A 19563-nucleotide genomic window follows, 5' to 3' on the forward strand; every position below is an offset into this window, starting at 1 on the left:
CTGAACTCCCTCTTCCGTCCAGATCGACCTGCTGATCCAGGAGACGAGCCGGCTCCTGCAGCTCACCATTGAGCACGACCCTCACAGTCAGGGGCAGGAGGGAGGCTCCTCGGGGGCTGAAGAGCAAGTGGACGGCAGCCTGTCCAGCCCTCTGTCAGAGGGCCCCAGCCCCATCCTGCCCATCACACAGCCCCCCCACCCGGACATCAGCAGCCTGAGATCCCGCATCATCACGTAAGAAACTTACTTAAGAGCTGCTGCTTGTTTAATCCTGACTTCCTTTTAGCGAATTCTGTATCCAGCCTTCGTAAAGATGAGCTGAGATAAATAATCCTTACTGCAGCAGCAAACAGTAATCAGAGTAGTCTGCTCTTCATTCCTCTTCATCTCTCATTTCCCCTTCTCTCCCTGTCACCCTTCTCATCTTCCCTCCAGGCGCAGCTACAGTATTGATAAGTCACCAGGCTCCAGCAATGCAGCGTCCCCCATCTCCCAGAGAAAAGACATCAATCGATCAGAGTCGCTCCGCGTCGTGTCCAATCGGACGCACCGCATCTTCCGCCCATCCGACCTCATCCATGGAGAGGTGCTGGGGAAAGGCTGCTTTGGACAGGCCATCAAGGTCAGACACTGTTAGCATGTTTCATACCAGCCTGTATGTAAAGTTCATGCATCGACGCTTTTGAGAACAAATGTAGTCATACTTACATTGTCCAGAAGATGGCAGCATTGAGATGAGGAGGAGAAGTGTGGTGAAGCAGGAGGTGAAATGTTTGTGGTTATTGCGCATCCTAGAGTTCTCAAGATTTCTGTTTCCCATGTTGTCATACAGAAGGTGAAGTGAAGATCTCAACCACTTTCTGGTTAACGTTGCATCAGAATAAGGTGTCCCAGCTTGTGGCTCAACTTGATTTGTCTGTCTTCTCGTAGGTGACCCACAAGGAGACTGGCGAGGTGATGGTGATGAAGGAGTTGATTCGCTTCGATGACGAGACACAGAGAACATTCCTGAAAGAGGTGAGTCAGTTTTCTATTCAGAGGAGCTGAAATCTGAAATCAGGAAGTGCTGATCCTCAAATCTAAGAATAATCATTATGTTTATGTTGAATCCACACAGTTTTAGTCAGATATTAGTGATGATTTGGATTCTTAAACTGCGAGCAGCCAGTACCCTAAATTTAGTGAACCAACTTTGTTCCTGGTATGGATTCCTGGACCAGCTGGGAAAATCTGTGCCAAGGAAGTAAAAGACAAATGTTTTTGTGCACGACCAGACGCTGAACATTGTGGTTAAAATTAGCAGCTCCTCTGTGCAAATGTAGGGCACGGCTGAATAAAAAGGAAGAAGTCTCTCGCCTGAATAAATGAAAGTAAAAGACACAAAATGACCTCTGAAACAGGACAAAAGGGAGAGTTAACACAGTCTTTTCTCCCAGAAATGATGGATGAGCAGAACTTGTTTTCCCTCCCACATAAAGCTTCATCTCTGCCCCCCCTCCCTGTTCAAAAGATAACAGGGAATGACTCATACACAGAAGCTCAGACCTCTGTAAGACTTTCAGAGTTATTGACGCCCTTGAACTGAATTACTCCTGATCTTCCTGTTTAAGTACCATAGACTCACTCATCCACTTAACTAAGTGGGATGCTTGAAGTTTAGAAAAATTGTTCCCATCTGGCTGAGTGTATGTGTGGGGTGTTAGATTTAGTATGAGGTTACAACAACACTAAGTCTTTGCTTTGTAATTGGTGTAGACGACAGCAGAGTAGAAAGAGCGGCTATAAAACAAACCGACCACAGTGAGGCATGACTATTACTCCTCCTGGCTGTTTGTTTGTAGGTGGCCCAGGTCTCACATTACTGAGTCTCTTGTGGTCTTGTTTGGTGCTCCAGAGCCTCTAAAGATTAGAAATGAACACAACAAAAATTTCAGACAAAGACATCATGAGACATGAAGGGTAGCATGTCAGGTTTATGTGTGTGTGTGACGCTGTTTCATCAGGTGAAGGTCATGCGCTGCTTGGATCACCCCAACGTGCTCAAGTTCATCGGAGTTCTCTACAAGGACAAGAGGCTCAACTTCATCGCAGAGTACATAAAGGGTGGCACCTTGAGGGAAATCATCAAGAAAATGGTGAGAGCAGACTTAGAGCGTGTGCACGGGCGATCAGTATTCAAAATGCATGGGGTAGACCTTTTAGTCTTGCTGTGCCTCAGGTCTTTGTAGGTTAATGATGTAAAGTTTTAGTTGAAGTAATATGAGCCATCAGCAGCAACTGGAGACAATGATATTTAATTGTGATTTTTGATCACAGGACAGCAACTATCCCTGGAACCAGAGGGTCAGTTTTGCCTCCGACATAGCTGCTGGGATGGTGAGTTCAAAGACCAAAAAATCCTCGATATGCTGCAGCAAAGGGCTTCCTGTTACTTGTAGTATTGTCTCCCTCTAGTGGTCGTTTGAGTGTGCTACAACCTTCCTGCTCATAATGTGCACAATCTTTGCCATCCCCCTCTATGGAAATTAAAGCATGAATTCCTGCAGGATTAGACCATTGATAGGAGTACAATGATGAATGTCGTGCATGACTGGATTATTGTATTTACAACAGCAGCTACTTAAGATGAAACAAAGCAAGCTTGTTCCTCTTGGCACTGGTTGTAGATTACCACTAAAGTCATATTTTTTATTCTCCCTGCCTTTCTGTCTTTTCCCATCTGTCTGTCTATCATTCAGACTTATCTGCATTCTATGAACATAATCCACCGGGACCTGAACTCACACAACTGTCTCGTCCGAGAGGTAAAAACTTGTGTGTTCCTGTACACTTATGTGTGTGTGTGTGTGTGTGTGTGTGTGTATGGACATATGGACATACCTGTGTATATACAGTATGTTTTTTTTGTGTGTTTTTTTTTTTGAGGATCTAACACAGTTCATCTGTCATCTGCTGGGGCACGTCAGATACAGAAACAAAGGGAGCTTTGTTAGCAGCAGCTATGACAGACTAAGCCCTCTTAAAACATGTCGCACACAAGTCAGCTGCAGCAGTAACCTCCAGCTTACCCTCATCGTACATTTGTCACATGGAAACAAAAGCTTTGTTGTATGGAGCTCACATCTGAAGTGTCACACGAAGAGAAATTACAAGCTTGGAGTTGAATTTCAAGCTTAAAACCAGCTGAACCCTGCTGTTACCTCTAAGCTTCTATCTCTTTTATCACTTTCTCTCACTGTATTTGGCAGCATCCATGCTTGCAGCCTAACAATGCAGTTTCATGTTTAATTGTCTTCGTGTAGAACAACACAGTGGTGGTGGCAGACTTCGGGCTGTCTCGGCTCATGGTGGACGACAAGCACGAGGAGAAGCTGTCGCAGGGTAAACTGCCCGGCCTGAAGAAGCCCGACCGCAGAAAGAGGTACACCGTGGTGGGAAACCCCTACTGGATGGCTCCTGAGATGATCCACGGTATGATCTACAGGGACGCTGTGCAGTTGCTCCTTTTTCAATAATATTAAGACACTGATTTATTTATTAAAAGCCATTCACACTTTTCCTAAGTTGCCTAAAGAAAACTACAGTCACTGTTCATGTTTTCTTGAACTCAGCAGCCCAATTTTGCTCTTTTCCCTTTGCAGGGAAGAGCTACGATGAGAGAGTAGATATCTTCTCCTTTGGTATCATGCTCTGCGAGGTGAGTGACCTTCCACTCTTGCTACTCATTAAAACCCAGACCGACAACAAGGCTTTCTGATAAGGTTTTTTCAGATTGTCACTGGAACATTAAATCCTTTAAACTTTCAAAACTGTATTCACAGTTTTTACCCAGCAGGGTAAAAGATGATGATGATTTTTATTTGTGCACAACTTCTAGATTTCACTTCTTGGTCTAGCTTCAGTGTACTAAACTTTGTATTTGGCCAGGTTTTCTGCAAAATACAGACAATTCAGTCATGTTGTTGTTGCCTTATTGGTTATGTTCCATCCCTCCCTATGTTTCCTATCTGCCTCTCACTTGTCAACATGTCCAAAAAATAATCTAAAAACAATCATTTTATGAGGGAAAAGTCGTCATGGAAGCCCCAGAGCCCCAAAAAAAGTCCAAAAATCTTTGTTTTCTGAATGAAAGCCCAGCCTCAAAGCGTGGTGAGCTTTGGGCTTGGCCACACACCATCCACATAATTCGAGCTTAACAGTTTAGTTCAATCACTCAGAATATGACTTTCCCAGATGGACACCATTAGCCAGAGAATATTGCAGTGATTAGAGAGAGCAGAAAAGCAAAGCTGTCTTCATGTGGCTACGGACAGGCAGACGAACGGTAGTTGTGGTCTGTCGGGAACGACCGGCTTCACTTTGGAGGGTTTCCTGGTTTTCGGCAGATCGGCACAGGAGGATTCCCTTTACTCCGACATCTCTGTCTTAAACTCCTCTCCCTCTTTGTCTCTTTTTGTTTTTCTCGCTCTCTCCAGATAATTGGCAGGGTGAACGCAGACCCAGACTACCTCCCCAGGGGGATGGACTTTGGACTGAACGTGTCTGGCTTCCTGGAGCACTACTGTCCCCCAAACTGTCCCCCCGCCTTCTTCCCCATGGCTGCTGTGTGCTGTGACCTTGATGCAGACAAACGGTCAGACATCAACCATAGATTCACATTGAAGCATTACCTAAAGGGACTGTTCACCTAACATTAAAAAATATTTTTATTTATAATTCTGGGTGGTTTAGAGTGAATGTAAATAAATGGAAAAACTGAGATCTGCATCTGCTTTCTTAATCTTTAGGCCTGCTTTCTCCAAACTGGAGGAGTGGCTGGAGAACCTGAAGATGCACTTGGACATTGGTCTACCCCTGGTGTCTGAAGTAGACCAGCTGCACAAGGCCTTCTGGGAGAACCACAGCAGCTCGCGCCCTGAAAACGGCCTGCACACTCACCCCGAACAGCCGGAGTAAGGCTGAACACGGCTGGAGGAGTGGGAAATTAGAGTTAACCCCACAGGGCAGCGACAGCCTGCCTCGGGTCTGCTGGAGGAGCCGTGTAAATACTCCTCCATGTTTGAAGCGGCGGCCATAGGCTGGCTCAACGAGTAGACTCGGGGGGGGGGAAATGTGGATCTAAAAAGCCACCTGTGTGAGCTGCACACACACACAAACACACACACACTGACACACAAAGTTAAATCAAGAGACATTAACTGCGATAGCTTGATTCTGCTGCACCCGAAGCTAAAGTGGAACATGTCATATGCAATTAGACCTAACTTTCAAATCAGCTATTGAATCGTGTAGATTTGATTAGTGCTCATTCCATTCAAGAATACTTGTAGTGTGTATATTCATGTGGATAAAGTTGTCCAAAAAAACAAGGCATTAGGCAAACCTTCAGCCTCCTCACGTTGGGCCTCTGCAGAGTACATTGTGCAGTACGTGTTTGCAGGTGTTTCTGTGTGGGCTTGGTTTGATTTTTGCTTTTGGTTTGGATATCAAAACTGAACTTACGCACAGTGCAAAGGAGAGGGGCCCGTCAAAGGTTAGATCAACATGCTGCCCACTCACACAAGTCAAACAAAACCTTTCAAGCTTTAAAAAGCTCACTGAAGAGTGCATGACTGTAAATAATGCTGTCAGGTCATATCCTGGTTCATCGTGTCCCTCTGACCTCATTTGGTCAGACACTACTAGACCTACATGTGTCTGTGGCGCTGCCCCTCTCCCTCATTTATCATTTATCATGTAGCACTGACTTAGCATTGAGGTACACATCTTTAGCATAAATCAGGACGCTCTCTCACAATTTTAAGAGCTGTTAGCGTATCTCGTTCATCCTGACGTGGCATCTTCTACATTCAAACACATACCAGTGTACATAGCTGGAGACATTGTAAATGTTTTAAATATTGTAAATGTACAGACATATTTTATATACGTACGCTACATTGCCATATTTTTATTGGCCGACCAGTTGAAATTAAGGAGAGTTAAAGTTTGACTGCAGTTAATAGGGCACAGCTGAAAGCTTTATTGTTTTGTTTTGGTTTTGTTTTTTTTTACATTGTCACCACTGTGGCAAATTTTGGGGTTTAGCATTTGAGAAAATGAGGAATCTTATCACCACAAAATATCTCCTACCCTCAGTTCAAGCCCAGTTCAAGGACTGTGTCTCCCTCCATCCAAAAAATGTTTCTCAACGTTCGATTGAACTTAATTGCAATTCTGGATGATCAAATCAGATCAAAGTTGCTGAAGTAAATCTGCATATTACAATAATTCTATGTGATTTCTGAATTTTGAGGGCAATCAATGTGTTAATTCTTCACTCTCATCTCATGTACTGTACAACAGTTCAGGTGTCGGAATAACATCACCAGGTACTGCCTCATCATGTCAGCTGTCTGTCCACAGATCTGTCTCTCCTCCGGTGGATGACCTACTGTTTGTTTACATGTAAATGCTAGCTGTATATACGTCACTGTATGTATGTGTCCTTACTTCCATCTGCGTGCATTGCATAAATATGTACACTCCTCAGAAATGATCTCTTCCACTGTCAAATTTCTCTCTTGCACCGTGTAACATACATTTTCTGTGTCTAGACTAAAAATCTTCTTTTTTTTTTTTTTTTTTTTTAATTTCCTGCTGTTTCTTTTTTCTAACTTGCTGCATGACGTACTAGCAAGGTCTGTTCACTAAATGGAGCTGTTTTTGTCTCTAAATTGTCATTTTAAATAAGACGACAAAGAATGAAAGACAAAAAAGTCAACAGAGAAAAGGTAATGAGAAAAAAAACACAGCTTCTGTTTTTTTTGTATAAATATCTATATAACCACTGAAATCTTTTTGTATAGATTTGAGTACTTTAATTTGCACTATATTACCAAATGGCTGGTTGAAGCCATGTTTGTTAATTTCATCTCTTGGGCTAACTTGTAAAAAGGAAATAAATTATGTCGGTTCAGGTTGATAAATGAATGCAAGACACTGATAGAGCCTTTCAACTGTTAAAATGGGATCTGGGAAACTCATCCTCTTGATAGCAAAGTGGACCAGTGAGGATTCATGAAGTTTCTGTGTCTTTTTGTATGGTTCAGCTTTTAAATATGGCAGGAACCTGTTTGATCCCTCTGTGATCTTATTGGCAGTGAAATCATAGATCTAGAAACAACAACCTCCAAATTTTAAAGTACAGTCATGTCCAGTTTTCTGGTCTTTGCTGCCAAGAGGATGTGATGTCTCAGCTCTGCCTGCTGCCTACAGACTGGTCCTTTGTGAATGATGTTCTGTGTTGTTTCTGACTGCTTGGTTTCATATTTGATGCCCACAGAGGCAGCAACCACTGCTGGTCTTTCTGGTAATAGAGCACTTAAACTGGTCTGTCTCACCTCTCACCTCCTCATCATACTCTTTTGGCTCAGGGCCGTACTTTACTGGAGCTTTCTCCACAATTCAGTTAATTCAGCAGCTTAATAGGAAAGCAGCATTCAACTGTAATAGTGAGACTCAAAGAGCATGCAACTTTCTGTCACTGTATAGGCTAATAACACAAAATATGCTTCTGTAAGACAAGCCCCTCCTGGTTGATGTGTTCGTCCGTGGGCATGTACTGTACATGAGTGGCTTTGCCATGTTTCTGTCTCCATTCCTGTCTGAGCCATGTTGAGCATGTTAGGTGTGTCTGTGGGGATGTGTTGATGATCAATGAGAATGTTGCCGCAGCACTTCTTTGCAAAGGATCGTTACCTCTGAACAATGCTGTGCCTTTGTTGTAAGCTAGCCTTGCCAACGACTCGAAAACGTGAACTGATTTCCTTTTTTAATGTATCATAAGTGCAAGCCTGATTCAAGTGGATTGAATATCATTGCTGATATGTTGTATGAGATTTCATCTTGTTCTGTATTATATTTATATTTTCCACATCTCCATTGTCAGTTTTGATATTTTAATATTTCTCTTTTTTTGTCCTATTTAATTTTTTACACAAGCTGTGAAAACAATTCTGCACTTTAATCCTGAAGGTGAACATTTAGACTCTGAGGAGGCGACTGTTTTTTTTTCCCTTTTGTCACAGCTAAAAATAAAACTGTTGCTTCTAAAACAAAGTGAAAACTGTTTGTTCATTAATGATGACGTCTCTCTCAGTCTGTTGTATCTGCGTGACAAAAGGAGCCACAGAAAGACCACAGTTTTGTCATTAACCTTCTCCATTTGTACTACTGTAGTAGTATGACAGCTCAAATTATATGTGCAAACGCTGCTTCACTCACCAAGTTCACACTAGAAGAGTGCTGCATTATCAGCAGAGAAAATGTGTGGGCTACAGTAAAGTGGGAAAAAAAATTTGGTTTGCATGTACTTGGAATAGAGAAGGTAACTGGATTAGAAATGAGGAAGTAAATTGACCACCAGATGTCACTGTATGCCTCTGCTGTTCATGTCTATAGTGAAATATGGGGAGGAATTAAAGTTATCAAAGATAATAATAATAATAGTAATAATAATAATTACAGCAGCTCATCTCCCATCAATATGTATATAGACAAATGTCTACGATTACAAATACTGCATTATACAAGTGGTGGAAAATGTATTCACATCACTTATTTAAATGCTTAAAATTACAATTGCACTACAAATACTACATTTGATTTTAATTTAAAGTACAAGGGTGTTATCAGCAAAATTAACCAAAGTATCAAAATATAAATACTCATAATACAGCTGTCAAAGAAAGAGTAAAAAGTACACATTTTCTTTCTAAAATATAGTAGATTACAATTATTTGAACTCAGGTACCCAAGTACTGCAGGATACTTACCACAATCAAGATCGTACAAGGTGAAGTACTTGAGTAAATGCGTTTTGTTACATTCCCCCACTGATTTTATACAATTAGTGTTAGTACCACTACGAATAATAATAACAGTGTGGATGATATTGCAGCATATTAGCTAACCTATCATCTTACAGCATGAGGATTTTATAGCTGTAGCCTTAATGATAATTAATAATAATATTCCAACGATACTTAGAACAAACAGTGACTTGAGGTGAGTTTATAGCTGCACTGACAGTAAACCTAAACCTACAACACTTAAACACCCCTAATTTCTTCTCTTTGTGTCCTGGTCCTCTGACGCTAACAGTCACCTGACCTCTGTAGTTACGTTTCGCGAGGAACGCTGCATTTTTTGCCTCGCAGGTGCACGTGACCCTTCTGCCACTGCATCCACGTGCGATTGTTTTCATTCCGACACTGCTGCTGCAACGGCTGCTGTCTCTGACGTCACCGGCCTGACTGGCTCGTCAGTTTTGAAACGGCTGCGTGTGTGTGTGTGTGTGTGTGTGTGTGTGTGTGTGTGTGTGTGCGCGCGCGCGCGCGCTGCTACCAAACACACACACTCTCACACAGGGGGGACGGGTTTGTCCGGTCAAACACAACACACAGACTGTCATTTCACCGCAGCTGTGTTCAGATTAAGAGAGGAAATTACGGAAATACCGAGGAAGACGAAGAAGAAGAAGAAGAAGAAGGAGAAGAAGAAGAAGAAGAAGGAGGTCGCAGCCCTTTGCGTTAACTGAAACTTTGAGAGATGGAAAATTCGTCCAGCAACAACCGGTTTCGTTCCGCAATGTTCAACCACGGTGAGTACCACCACATCTGCATGTGGGATGTTGTTTTACTCCGGTGATGCTCGCCTAGTGTCCCAAATTGACTCTTGCCAGGACTGACCCAAAATTAAGCCTTCGACGCCTCTAAATCGTGTTTTTATCGGTTCAAGACATACGGGACTTTTACCGTTAAAACACATCTACACGCCACTGTCTCGATACCGGCCACGCTTGGCTACAGGTCGATTTTTATCCAGGTTTGTAAGCTTTTTTAATAGATTTGATAATTTATACTCTCACTGGACACAGGGTACACTGCGTTCTGCTGAACGAAAAGCCCCGAAAAGCCTGGCATTGAGCGCCACACGGGACACGGCAGCAGCACACTGTAATTCCACAGTTATGCAAGTGGCACCAAGACTCGCCACACTAAACTATTTCTGGACCATGAAGATGGAGCTGGATTGCATTGATATGCAAGGGGCTGCAGCCGGATGGTCGAGTTCTGCATGCAATCCTGCAGAGACTCGCCCCATCACTCTTATTTACTCCACAGCAGTCGAAAAACAAGCTGTCCTGACTCAGTTTGTTGTGTCAAGAAGCTGCAGAAAATTAGAGATTTTCATCTGCCTCATTCTCAGACTATAACCTTACTAACACTGGATTTCTTTTATCAGATACCCATAGCAATATTTGAGAGTTTAGAGGAGGAAAGCAATGCGATATATAGATATATGCAATGAGCTAATATCAGCTGACATATAGCCTAGCTCTGCTCCATACTTCTTCTCAGTCCAGAGCCATCAAAGAGATTTGGTTTCCGGTTTCAAAGTGTATCACACAGAGATCACCTGTTTCTTATCATGTCTGAAAGCTGTGTTAGCTGCGAGCCTATCCCCATCTCATGAGCTCCCGCTCTGGCAAAAAGAGTAGTTTGTTATCAGGTACATCAGTCTCATGATACGGAGCACTGGGGGCTGCAGTCACGCTGAAACATCTGGCTCATTGAAACTCTTGCCCTGTGGTGTATAAGTAGAGGCGTACTGTGTTGGAGACAAAGATGGAAGAGGAGAAAGTGGGAGGTGATGAGAGCTCTAATGCAGATAGTGGACAGAGATAGTGCTGAATCTCTTACTGCACCTCGATTTTGATGGTTATATTTGATTTCAAACATCAACCGATGTTGAGATGGAACTCGAATGTGCAAAAATCTGTGGTAGAAGCTTTTCACTTGTTCATTTCTGTGTTCCTTTGCTTCCTTTTACTCATACACTAGTGCTCTATTCATAGATATATGGCTTACATAAGTACATGAATAGATCAGAATATAACTGTATGTATAACTGCATTGGTTTAACCAGAAATCATGAAGCAGGCAAACAGACTTATTTTACATCCATGTTGTATGGAATTTATGCTCTATTTGGTTAGTCATTTTATCTTTTCTTAACCAGAAAATGAAATTGTACACCCTAAGATCCACCTTAAGCATCTCTGTCAAATCATTTCTGTTTGGAACAACTTCAGTTTTCACATCTTGGTGTTAAGTTCAAATGTTAGTTTTTCCATGTCTGACGGGTGTAACTAATGACTGTTTCAGCTCACTGGAAAATATATATTTCTTTGCAGAACTGTTGACAGATATCAGCTGGGGAATTAGGAACCATGCAAGCAAGACTTTATGAAATTTAAAATGCAATTCCTCATTTACACTCCACTTTTAGCTGAACTGACCTGCGTAGAAGAAGAATCTAGGCCCGCTTTATTAAAAGCCCACAGCCCATTTAACAAATAAAGCAACATGTTCCTTTTCTAAAAACACCAGACCCTGACATCAGCCCAGTTTGACTTAAAAACAACGAGTAAAAGGCTCCCAGTAGGGAAGTGAGCGGTGTGGATGGGTGGCACAGTCAGCAGTGGCTAACATTCCTCAGAGAAAGCCTTGTGGAGAGATGCTACCAGCCTCGCTGCTGCCTGTGGCTGCACTGACAGCATCACTGGTGGAGCACCTCGGCATGTAGGTCAAGAGATGAACCACAAGAAAAATTAACAAGTCAAGCAAGTAGACATTATAGTACAGCACAGGAATTTAACGTTGATCACATGTTCTGTATCTCTGTAATGAGATGTTTTCGGCTCTAAATTTGCAGACGTTTTTGGGGCGCTGTGGTCGAGGATGTTTAATTTATCCGTTCATTTGTTTGCTTTGTCAACAGTACACAGGAGTCTTATTTGCATGTCATCCTGCCACAGTAATTTCAGTCAAAGTGCAGCTGGAGTGATGCATACTGATGCCAATCCTGTTTTACAGAGCAGCAGAAGCACCAATATGCAGCTCATGCATTATATATTGTCCACATGCAGGAACTACTCGAGCAGAGCCTGTCAGCTGTAACATTTCTGCTGTTCCTGAGGTGGCTGTAAATGGTGGCAGAGGCTATAATGATATTTCAGTCCCCTGACCTGCGGCCCCTGCGTCTCAGCACAGTTTACTCTGTGAGCTTGCAGGCAGTGATGGTCCTGAGTTTAAAGTAGTGAATCAATATTTGTAACACTGCCAGTAAGTTTCCCGGGACAGGCAGCTTGGAGTAAAGAAAATTGTTTTGCCTCTTAAGAACTGACAGAATCAGTAAATGGCAAACATCATGAATAATTTGGACCGGCATCTGCTCTTGACTAATTACTGCAGAGGGTGTTTTTCTCAGTGTGGAAATGGTTGTTTTCCAAATGTATCACAGCAATAATTAATGCCCTCTATTGTTGCAACCCATTCTCCTTGTTTTCAGTATAACCAGATTCCTGGAGAAGTGATGATGCTGTAATCAGCCACTGTAAATCTGAAAACCTACCAGGAGCCCCTGCACCAATTTATTTGGGGGACACAAGCTCGCTCAGCCTTTGAAGACTACATTTCATGTAATCTTTGAAGCATGCTGGGACACTTGCAACATCACTCAAGCTTTATCACAGACATATGTACACACACACACTCTCAGAGCCACGCTGTTGTCCAAAATCTCAACACTTTGAAATGAAAAATGAGCTCGTCATATGTCATGTGTTTGAAGTGTGAATACTGATTGAGACATTTAATTGAAACATCTTTGTGTAGACAGCTTTGCAGAGATGACATCAGTGCCATAAAACTATTGTGTAGAAAGCTGGTGTTGAGCCAAATCCAAACATATTCACTGTTCAATTGGTCCACAGATGTGTGGAAGTTTCATTTTTAAAGAAAGGCTCAGTAGTAACTAGTTGACTATACTGTATATATTTAAATAAGTGTGCACAGCCAGTTAGTGTATGTCATCTATGTCACGGCATAGATGGTTTGTTTAGGGAGAAGTGTAGCTGGTCCATCATGCAGGCCTTGTTTAATGTGACATGTGTAAGCCAGTTGCAGGGTCCCCGTCTCTTCAAAAAGAAAGATAAATTATGTCTGGCAGATCCTGGAACCGGATGATCCAGGTGTTAAATGCTAGATGCCATTCTAAATGTTACCTCAACATCAGCCAGTTGTTTACTAGTAGATTTTTATTCCCATGATGAACGTTCACCGAACTTGTTTTTGTTTTCAGATGACATGTTTCATCATGTTGACAGTAATTTGTCTCTGTTCCTCTCCTATGTGTCTGACCTCTGTTGGATGTGGATTTTGAAATGATTTCTCCTGCTGATCAATCATCCTCCTCTGACCAGATGATGAGGTAAGACACCAGAGTTTTTCTCATTCCTGCTGCTGAAGACCAAGTAGGTCATTGTGGAGGGAGATTTGGCCTCAATTATCTCACCAAAAGGAGGACATTGTGGTTTGTTGATGTCAGCCCATTTTATATCTGATGGCCACTTCTATTCAAGGGTTTTTTTTGCGCAGTTGGTTCATTTGAAAGGAGTTTATGCATTGGTTTTAAACAAGTGGAAAAGTCATTAGACCTTGAAATGTTAGTATTTCAAAATATGGTGAAATCACAGGCCTACTATTCAGCTGTAATGTGAAATATTTTATGATTAGGCACATGACAAATGTTTCCTATTCACACGGTGTTGAAACTGAGCATGTGATTTTTGCAGTGAATACAGTGCAGTGAGCTTGTGTGACTTCTTGATATTTGTGTGCTTTGGGGTTTTACTTGCAGCCAAAGACGGATAGCTGGGTGAGAACAGGTGTGTTCTCAAAGCCCAGATTTTCTTGTTCCTTGTCTCGCACGGTGACAACTTGAGTATCTGCCTTGTGTGTCAGCTTTGTTTGTGTCCCTGCTGCTTTTGTCAGAGTTTTTAGTGGCTGTTGCTGCCTTTTTTCTAAGCTGACAGCTTGATCATCCTTCAGCAGAGTTAGCAGCTCGCCTGTAGGGTATCATAGTTTCAATAGAGTAATGGTGCCGATCTGCTATCGCCTTTCCAGTAGCCAGTGGCCTGTCACCTCAGTGTCAAAACTGCCCCCCCCTCCTCTTTACTCCTCTTCTCCATGTCACTGTCTACATCCAAAGCCCTGCAGCTGTGTTTGGCCCGGCTAAGTGGGGATGAAAGGGGGGCGTGTTTGTTTTCAAGCCCAAACAGTTCACAGATGGGTGGAGAGGAGTGGATCTGTATGGGTGTGACAAACCCTGGTTCCTTCCTCAGAAACATTCCAAGCCTATGTGACAAAGCTGCAGTGTATGCTGACAGGGTGAACACCTTGTGAGGAAAGTGTCAACATCTGTCTAAGCCAGAGGCTGTTGCTGCTCGCCCCAAGCTAGGTGACGGTACTCACTGGTTACTCTCACGATGATTTGGCACGTCTCTCGCTGCTGGATATGTGATTAAATAAGCAGATGTCCAAGTCTGCATAAATTTAGGTCCTGCTTTTCAAACCACACCCATTGTGTGATTCTCAATAAACACAATGTATCTCTCCTCTGAAAGCAATCACTCAGTCCAGGTTAACATAATTGAAGTGCATTACCCCTGCGCCCACACCCCGTGGTTGTAAACCAGGCAGGGCTCTGGGGTGTGGTGGAGCAAGAGGGTGGCTGTGGCTTCCTTTTGTTAGCCTGAAAATGCCACATAACCTCACACACACACACACACACACACACACACACAGAAATACAGAATGACGTCACTGTTTATGGGCAGTGCCAGCTGTGGACAGAGAAGCAGAGGAGGGGGACGGTTGTCTGTCTTGAGACGGTTGTCTCTCCACACACACATTCACCATGGTGCATTCCTCTGTGGCTTTTACTCAACTAGCCATTAGCTTCCTGTGCCTTCAATTGCTGCTTGCCACTGCAGCCAAAGTGTAGGCAGTCTATACTTGGACTTTATTAGCCCATTAGCTTGCTAGCTACTGCAGTGGATGCTGTTTTTCCCCTTTCCTCTGTTTCCCCTGTAGCCGTGTCTGCTTTTCTCATTTGCTGTCAGTGCTAGTGTCTGCACACTCATTGCATTCATCCGCAAACTGGAATGGCAGAATCTAAAGATATGTTCCACCACACCCGTTCGTCTTCTGATTGACATTTCATTGTTGGGGAAACACATACTGTACATATTATTGTGAACAGAACATTGTAAGTAATTGAACCATGGAAATGTCAAAGGATGGGTGTGAGACATGGCCTAATAACATTTACTCACAGTATATTGACTTGATAGTTTAGTTTAATGTGCTGTGCAGTTGTGCTTGATTATAAGTTCTTTCTCTTCCTTCACATATATCTGGTTATATTCAGTATCAAATGTTAACATAAGACTCTTGCCTGTACAGTAATTCTATCATCCATTACATGATCTCACTGAATCTGCACGCTAACAATAGTGACACTCTACTCAGTGAGCCCTTCAGAGAGAGAGGGTGGCATATCGCTCATCAGTGAAACCCGACCCATCATTTTGTCGGACTCTCCACTGGGTAAAGTGTGTGGGCTTCATTCTCTGTGCATGTAGTGAGATTCAGTGTGTGATGGCACAGCAGTGATGTACACACAGAGGCAGCAGTGGCGGGGTTTTGGCCTGTGGGTTTGGCTTTGACAGGCAGCCCTCTGGGCTTTTCCAGTTTGATGCGAGGGCAAACAATCGGGTTAGGGAGCAGGCACGCAACACTTGACTGAATGCGAGGCTGCTGTAAGACAACAATAAAGGGATGGTGAAAGATGAGTGTTCAAAGAGGGATTTGTTGTGAACATGAAACGCCACCATGTGTTCAGTATTCTAGTGTTAAAGCCATTTTTTCCACAGGAAGAGAAGCTGGAGTTTAATGCAAAAATGTACCTTTCAGTCATTATGAATTCTAAAGGTTAATGTACTGTGTAATTGTCTAACCAAGTATCTCCACACATTACAGAGGGAAATTCTGTGTATACTTTGTTTTGTGTCGCCCACCCAGTTTGTATGATTACAGCTGCAGTTCAGGGTTCATACAAAGTGTTATGTTTGAAAAATACTTAATTTTAATGCTTGTGTTCCAAGATTAGTAATATGCTTGAATCCAAATATATACTCCTTGAAAGATGCTTGATTTTCAACGAAATTTTACCTTGTACAGACCCTTGAAGGAGGTTGTAATATTTTGTTAACCTCATTCACTGTATGAGAATGCAAAATGATTAGATACACCATGCAGCATAATCAATATAATGCAATCCAATAGGCCCTCCTCAGGAAAGGCATTAAGACTCGTCACAGTGAGAAACCTTTGATGAGTCACAGTAAGGCAAGGACAGGTGTAAATGATAAAATTAATCATGGCTGAGTTCCATTGAGCCTTTGTGCAGTGGGACACTTTGATAGAGCAGAGCCATCGTTAATGATATTTACAACACCTGTGCTCTTCCTACTGTGTTCACTGAAAAAGATCTACACAACACCACCACTTACAGCTTTAAAATGATCACAGAGCTGATGCTTACTTACACAACAAACACTCTATATTTATCTACACATACTGTATATGTGCCACAATTGTAGGGTTACCACAGAAAGGATGTGATTTTTGGCTATTTAAACTAGCTGTCCCTTCTCCTTCTATGCATTCCTCTGCAAACCTCTGCTGAATATCTGCTTGGAGACTGCTGGTGGACGTAATAATCTTTTCATCATTTTAAACGGTTAGCTTTGGCTTGCTGAATTGCCCTATTTGGTCCTCCTCTGACATTCAAACTTCCTATGCTCACCGCTTCCTTCCTGTCCCTGCTGGGTCTGCTCACCAGACCCTCAAGCTAATTGGCTCGTGTCTTCATCTCTGCAGATGTCCCACGTCAGCCCGAGCTAGCCTTCCAACCTCCAGCCTCAGCAATCTGCAGAAGTTTTGGTCAGAGGGCGACCTTAGACATTCCTCTAAAGCCTCATAGAAGTGGCCCCTGCCAAGCCCCCCCACCCGCTATAAATAATCTCAGCCCAGTTCCCATGGCCCCCACCGAGGTCCCAGTACTCAGCTAGCAATGCATAAAATGCTATGGTGACACCAGAGAGAGTGCCACCCTGTTGTACCAAGCCAGGGATGACGAGCCTTCTGGTTGGAAGTGGGGCAGGTGTTGAGGTCATGGCAGTGGTTATGAAATCCGTCTGACCACCATGTTTAAAGGGAGTAAAGGATTCTTTCTGTATACAGATAGATTTGTGCTACAGCTTGTTTTGTGCTCCAGCTGTTGTTTGTTTGAGAGACTTGAATTGTCCATCTAAGGACTGCATGTCCTCTACAATGTTGACAATCAGTGATGTAGCTGTGGAAATGGTTGCATGGTTTGTTATTACGCTTGAATGTACATCTCTAGTGTGGCTGCTTTTTTTTTTTTTGTTCGCCATACCCAGATTCCATGTTCACATTGTGCAATTGTAGTATTTGTAGCATCCATTCCTAACCTCTAACCCCTGTGGGACGATTCTCAAATGCCTCCAGTTTTTCAATCTGTGGTTTGGAGTGCAGTCATGTCTAATCCTTCTGGGATCAGCCTATTGAAAATGTGCTCATAGTTTAGCATATGTGTGCCTGGTTAAGCTATAATTTAGTATTGTGACTACAGGACATGTCATAAAGGGTGTCTTGGCATCATCCTGATACACTATAGCTCAGCTAAAACATTAGCACAAATATTAGCATTTGGCATGGTGGCTTATTAGTCTTATTCATGCTTATTTGTGGTTTGGTGTAGAAGAGGTGACACATCATTTCCATTTCAGTTTAATAAAGAAAAAAGCTTCATAAAATGCTATTAGTTAAACAACTGAGGTTTTTCTCTCTTTATCAGCATTCAACAGGCATGTAGAAAGTATTTCATTGGACAAGACTTCAGCAGACTCAATAGCCTCATTAATCCTCAAGACATGCTGCATGTTTAAGAAAGGACACTGGCAACCCTTCCATAAAGGACACTGAGTGTTTCCCCAGATTCACAGACTTGCTGTTCAGTCAGTTTTCAGCTATTGCTGCATACATATAAAACATACAGTGTGATGATTATAGGCCTGCTCTGCAAGTGTTGTTGAAAGGCATTTTAGCAAATGTAGGGAATGTCTAAACTCTGAACTACAGTATACCTTCTGAATTTTTCTCTTACTCTAACTTCCCGTATTACATGTGTTGCAGTGAAGCTCTATAAGGCTCAGGCAATGCATCAACTAGACTGATGTTCGTTAGAATGGACAGTTACCCGGGCCAAGAGCCAAGATGCCTCGATCTAATCTCTTTGCTTTTGCTTCCGCAAGCAAAGTCAGGGAGTTTACTTAAACTGCAGGCAATGTGAAGACCAAGCTACACATCAGGCAGATAACAAATTAGGACACTATCGTTAGGCATCATTACAATGTTGGTATCAGATCGGCATCATACAAATGGTCATAAGAAAAGAAGCTGACGTGTCTGAAATGTGATGTGACGCCTACAGAAATAGTGAGCAGATTGTGTATGACCGCTAGTGTAATGTAGGAATTTACGTAATGTTTTCCAGGTCACATTTTGAGCCCTCAGGACCATCATTTATATGTTTTTCAAATGCCAAGTAATGTAATTACTCAACATCACATCCACCACCCTTCAGCAGCAGCAGATCAGTGACATTGCCTTTGGCCTTTTAGTTACTTTTGGGACCTAAGATTTAAATATTACATGAGTTTGACATCTTCTGATGGAAGCCATGGGTGCAGAAGTCTGTGTATGAAAATTGTTGCATGTGTGTGAGCCAGTGCAAATGCGCTAGTGCATAGAGATGACAGTTCTGCAGCATGGTCCTCAGCTGCAGCACCTTTTGTTCCCTTGAAGAAAACACTTCCAGATGCACCCACCATGCTGCAGGATAGTGAGAGGAAATGCCAGGCAAGCCAAAAGGAAGCACAGGAAAGATGGTGGAGATCTTGAGGATAGGGGATGTAGTAAAGGATGGTTAATGTCCCTGGAGGGCGTAAAACTTCTATCTCAGTGCAGCCTGACAGTGGAAATGAGGCCCTTATCTTCAGGATCTGACCCAAAACAACTATGTGGAAATGTGGAAAGTGCGAGCAGTGATGAAAAGCATGAAAGTTGATAGACTGCTGTAAAAACTCAAATGACAACAGATAAGCAAGCTCAGGGACAGCTTCTTACCAGATCTCAATTAAGCAGCTCAACACACCCACTGGCATCCAGCATCCATATCTAAAATACAACATGGGAGTAAAGAAACCAGTTTGCCCATCCTTGTATTCTTCTATCCGCATCAACACGACCAGCAGGCCCACAGACAAAATACATACTTACACAGATGACGGTATCAGATATAAACACTTGGGTGTAAGTAAAGCATGGAATGTGTCAGCATGCTGTGACACGATGATAGATGGAGCAGAGAGGAGGCAGGGAGTTTTAAGACACAACCACAACATTTAGAGAATGTAACTGTAAGTGCAATTTAGGAAGTGGTTTAGGAGAGAGGTAGAGAGAGAGTGAGGAAATCAGCATGAGCGAAATCAGTCAGGCAGTTGTTTAATCAGTTGTGGCTGTGGAT

At 42.7% G+C, this 19563-nt stretch overlaps 2 protein-coding genes across 4 annotated transcripts in view; both read left to right on the forward strand.

Annotated features, from left to right (window-relative positions):
* limk1a (LIM domain kinase 1a) overlaps window positions 1-8100 on the forward strand; it is a 46892-nt gene extending 38792 nt beyond the window's left edge. For all 3 annotated transcript variants that reach the window (XM_076734625.1, XM_076734627.1, XM_076734626.1), the window contains 10 exons: window positions 23-234; window positions 436-622; window positions 931-1017; window positions 2004-2135; window positions 2317-2376; window positions 2739-2804; window positions 3303-3471; window positions 3642-3697; window positions 4476-4633; window positions 4788-8100. In XM_076734625.1, the coding sequence (XP_076590740.1) occupies window positions 23-234; window positions 436-622; window positions 931-1017; window positions 2004-2135; window positions 2317-2376; window positions 2739-2804; window positions 3303-3471; window positions 3642-3697; window positions 4476-4633; window positions 4788-4956 (1296 nt within the window). In that variant the 3' untranslated portion in view covers window positions 4957-8100. The remainder of the gene's footprint in view (window positions 1-22; window positions 235-435; window positions 623-930; window positions 1018-2003; window positions 2136-2316; window positions 2377-2738; window positions 2805-3302; window positions 3472-3641; window positions 3698-4475; window positions 4634-4787) is intronic.
* A 1091-nt stretch (window positions 8101-9191) lies between these two features.
* Window positions 9192-19563, forward strand: part of septin4b (septin 4b) — a 43390-nt gene continuing 33018 nt past the window's right edge. Inside the window, exon 1 of the mRNA XM_076734917.1 lies at window positions 9192-9647. The gene's annotated coding sequence lies outside the window, so the exon portion shown is untranslated. The remainder of the gene's footprint in view (window positions 9648-19563) is intronic.

This window comes from Chaetodon auriga, chromosome 7, assembly GCF_051107435.1.
Source record: "Chaetodon auriga isolate fChaAug3 chromosome 7, fChaAug3.hap1, whole genome shotgun sequence".
Lineage (NCBI taxonomy): Eukaryota > Metazoa > Chordata > Actinopteri > Chaetodontiformes > Chaetodontidae > Chaetodon > Chaetodon auriga.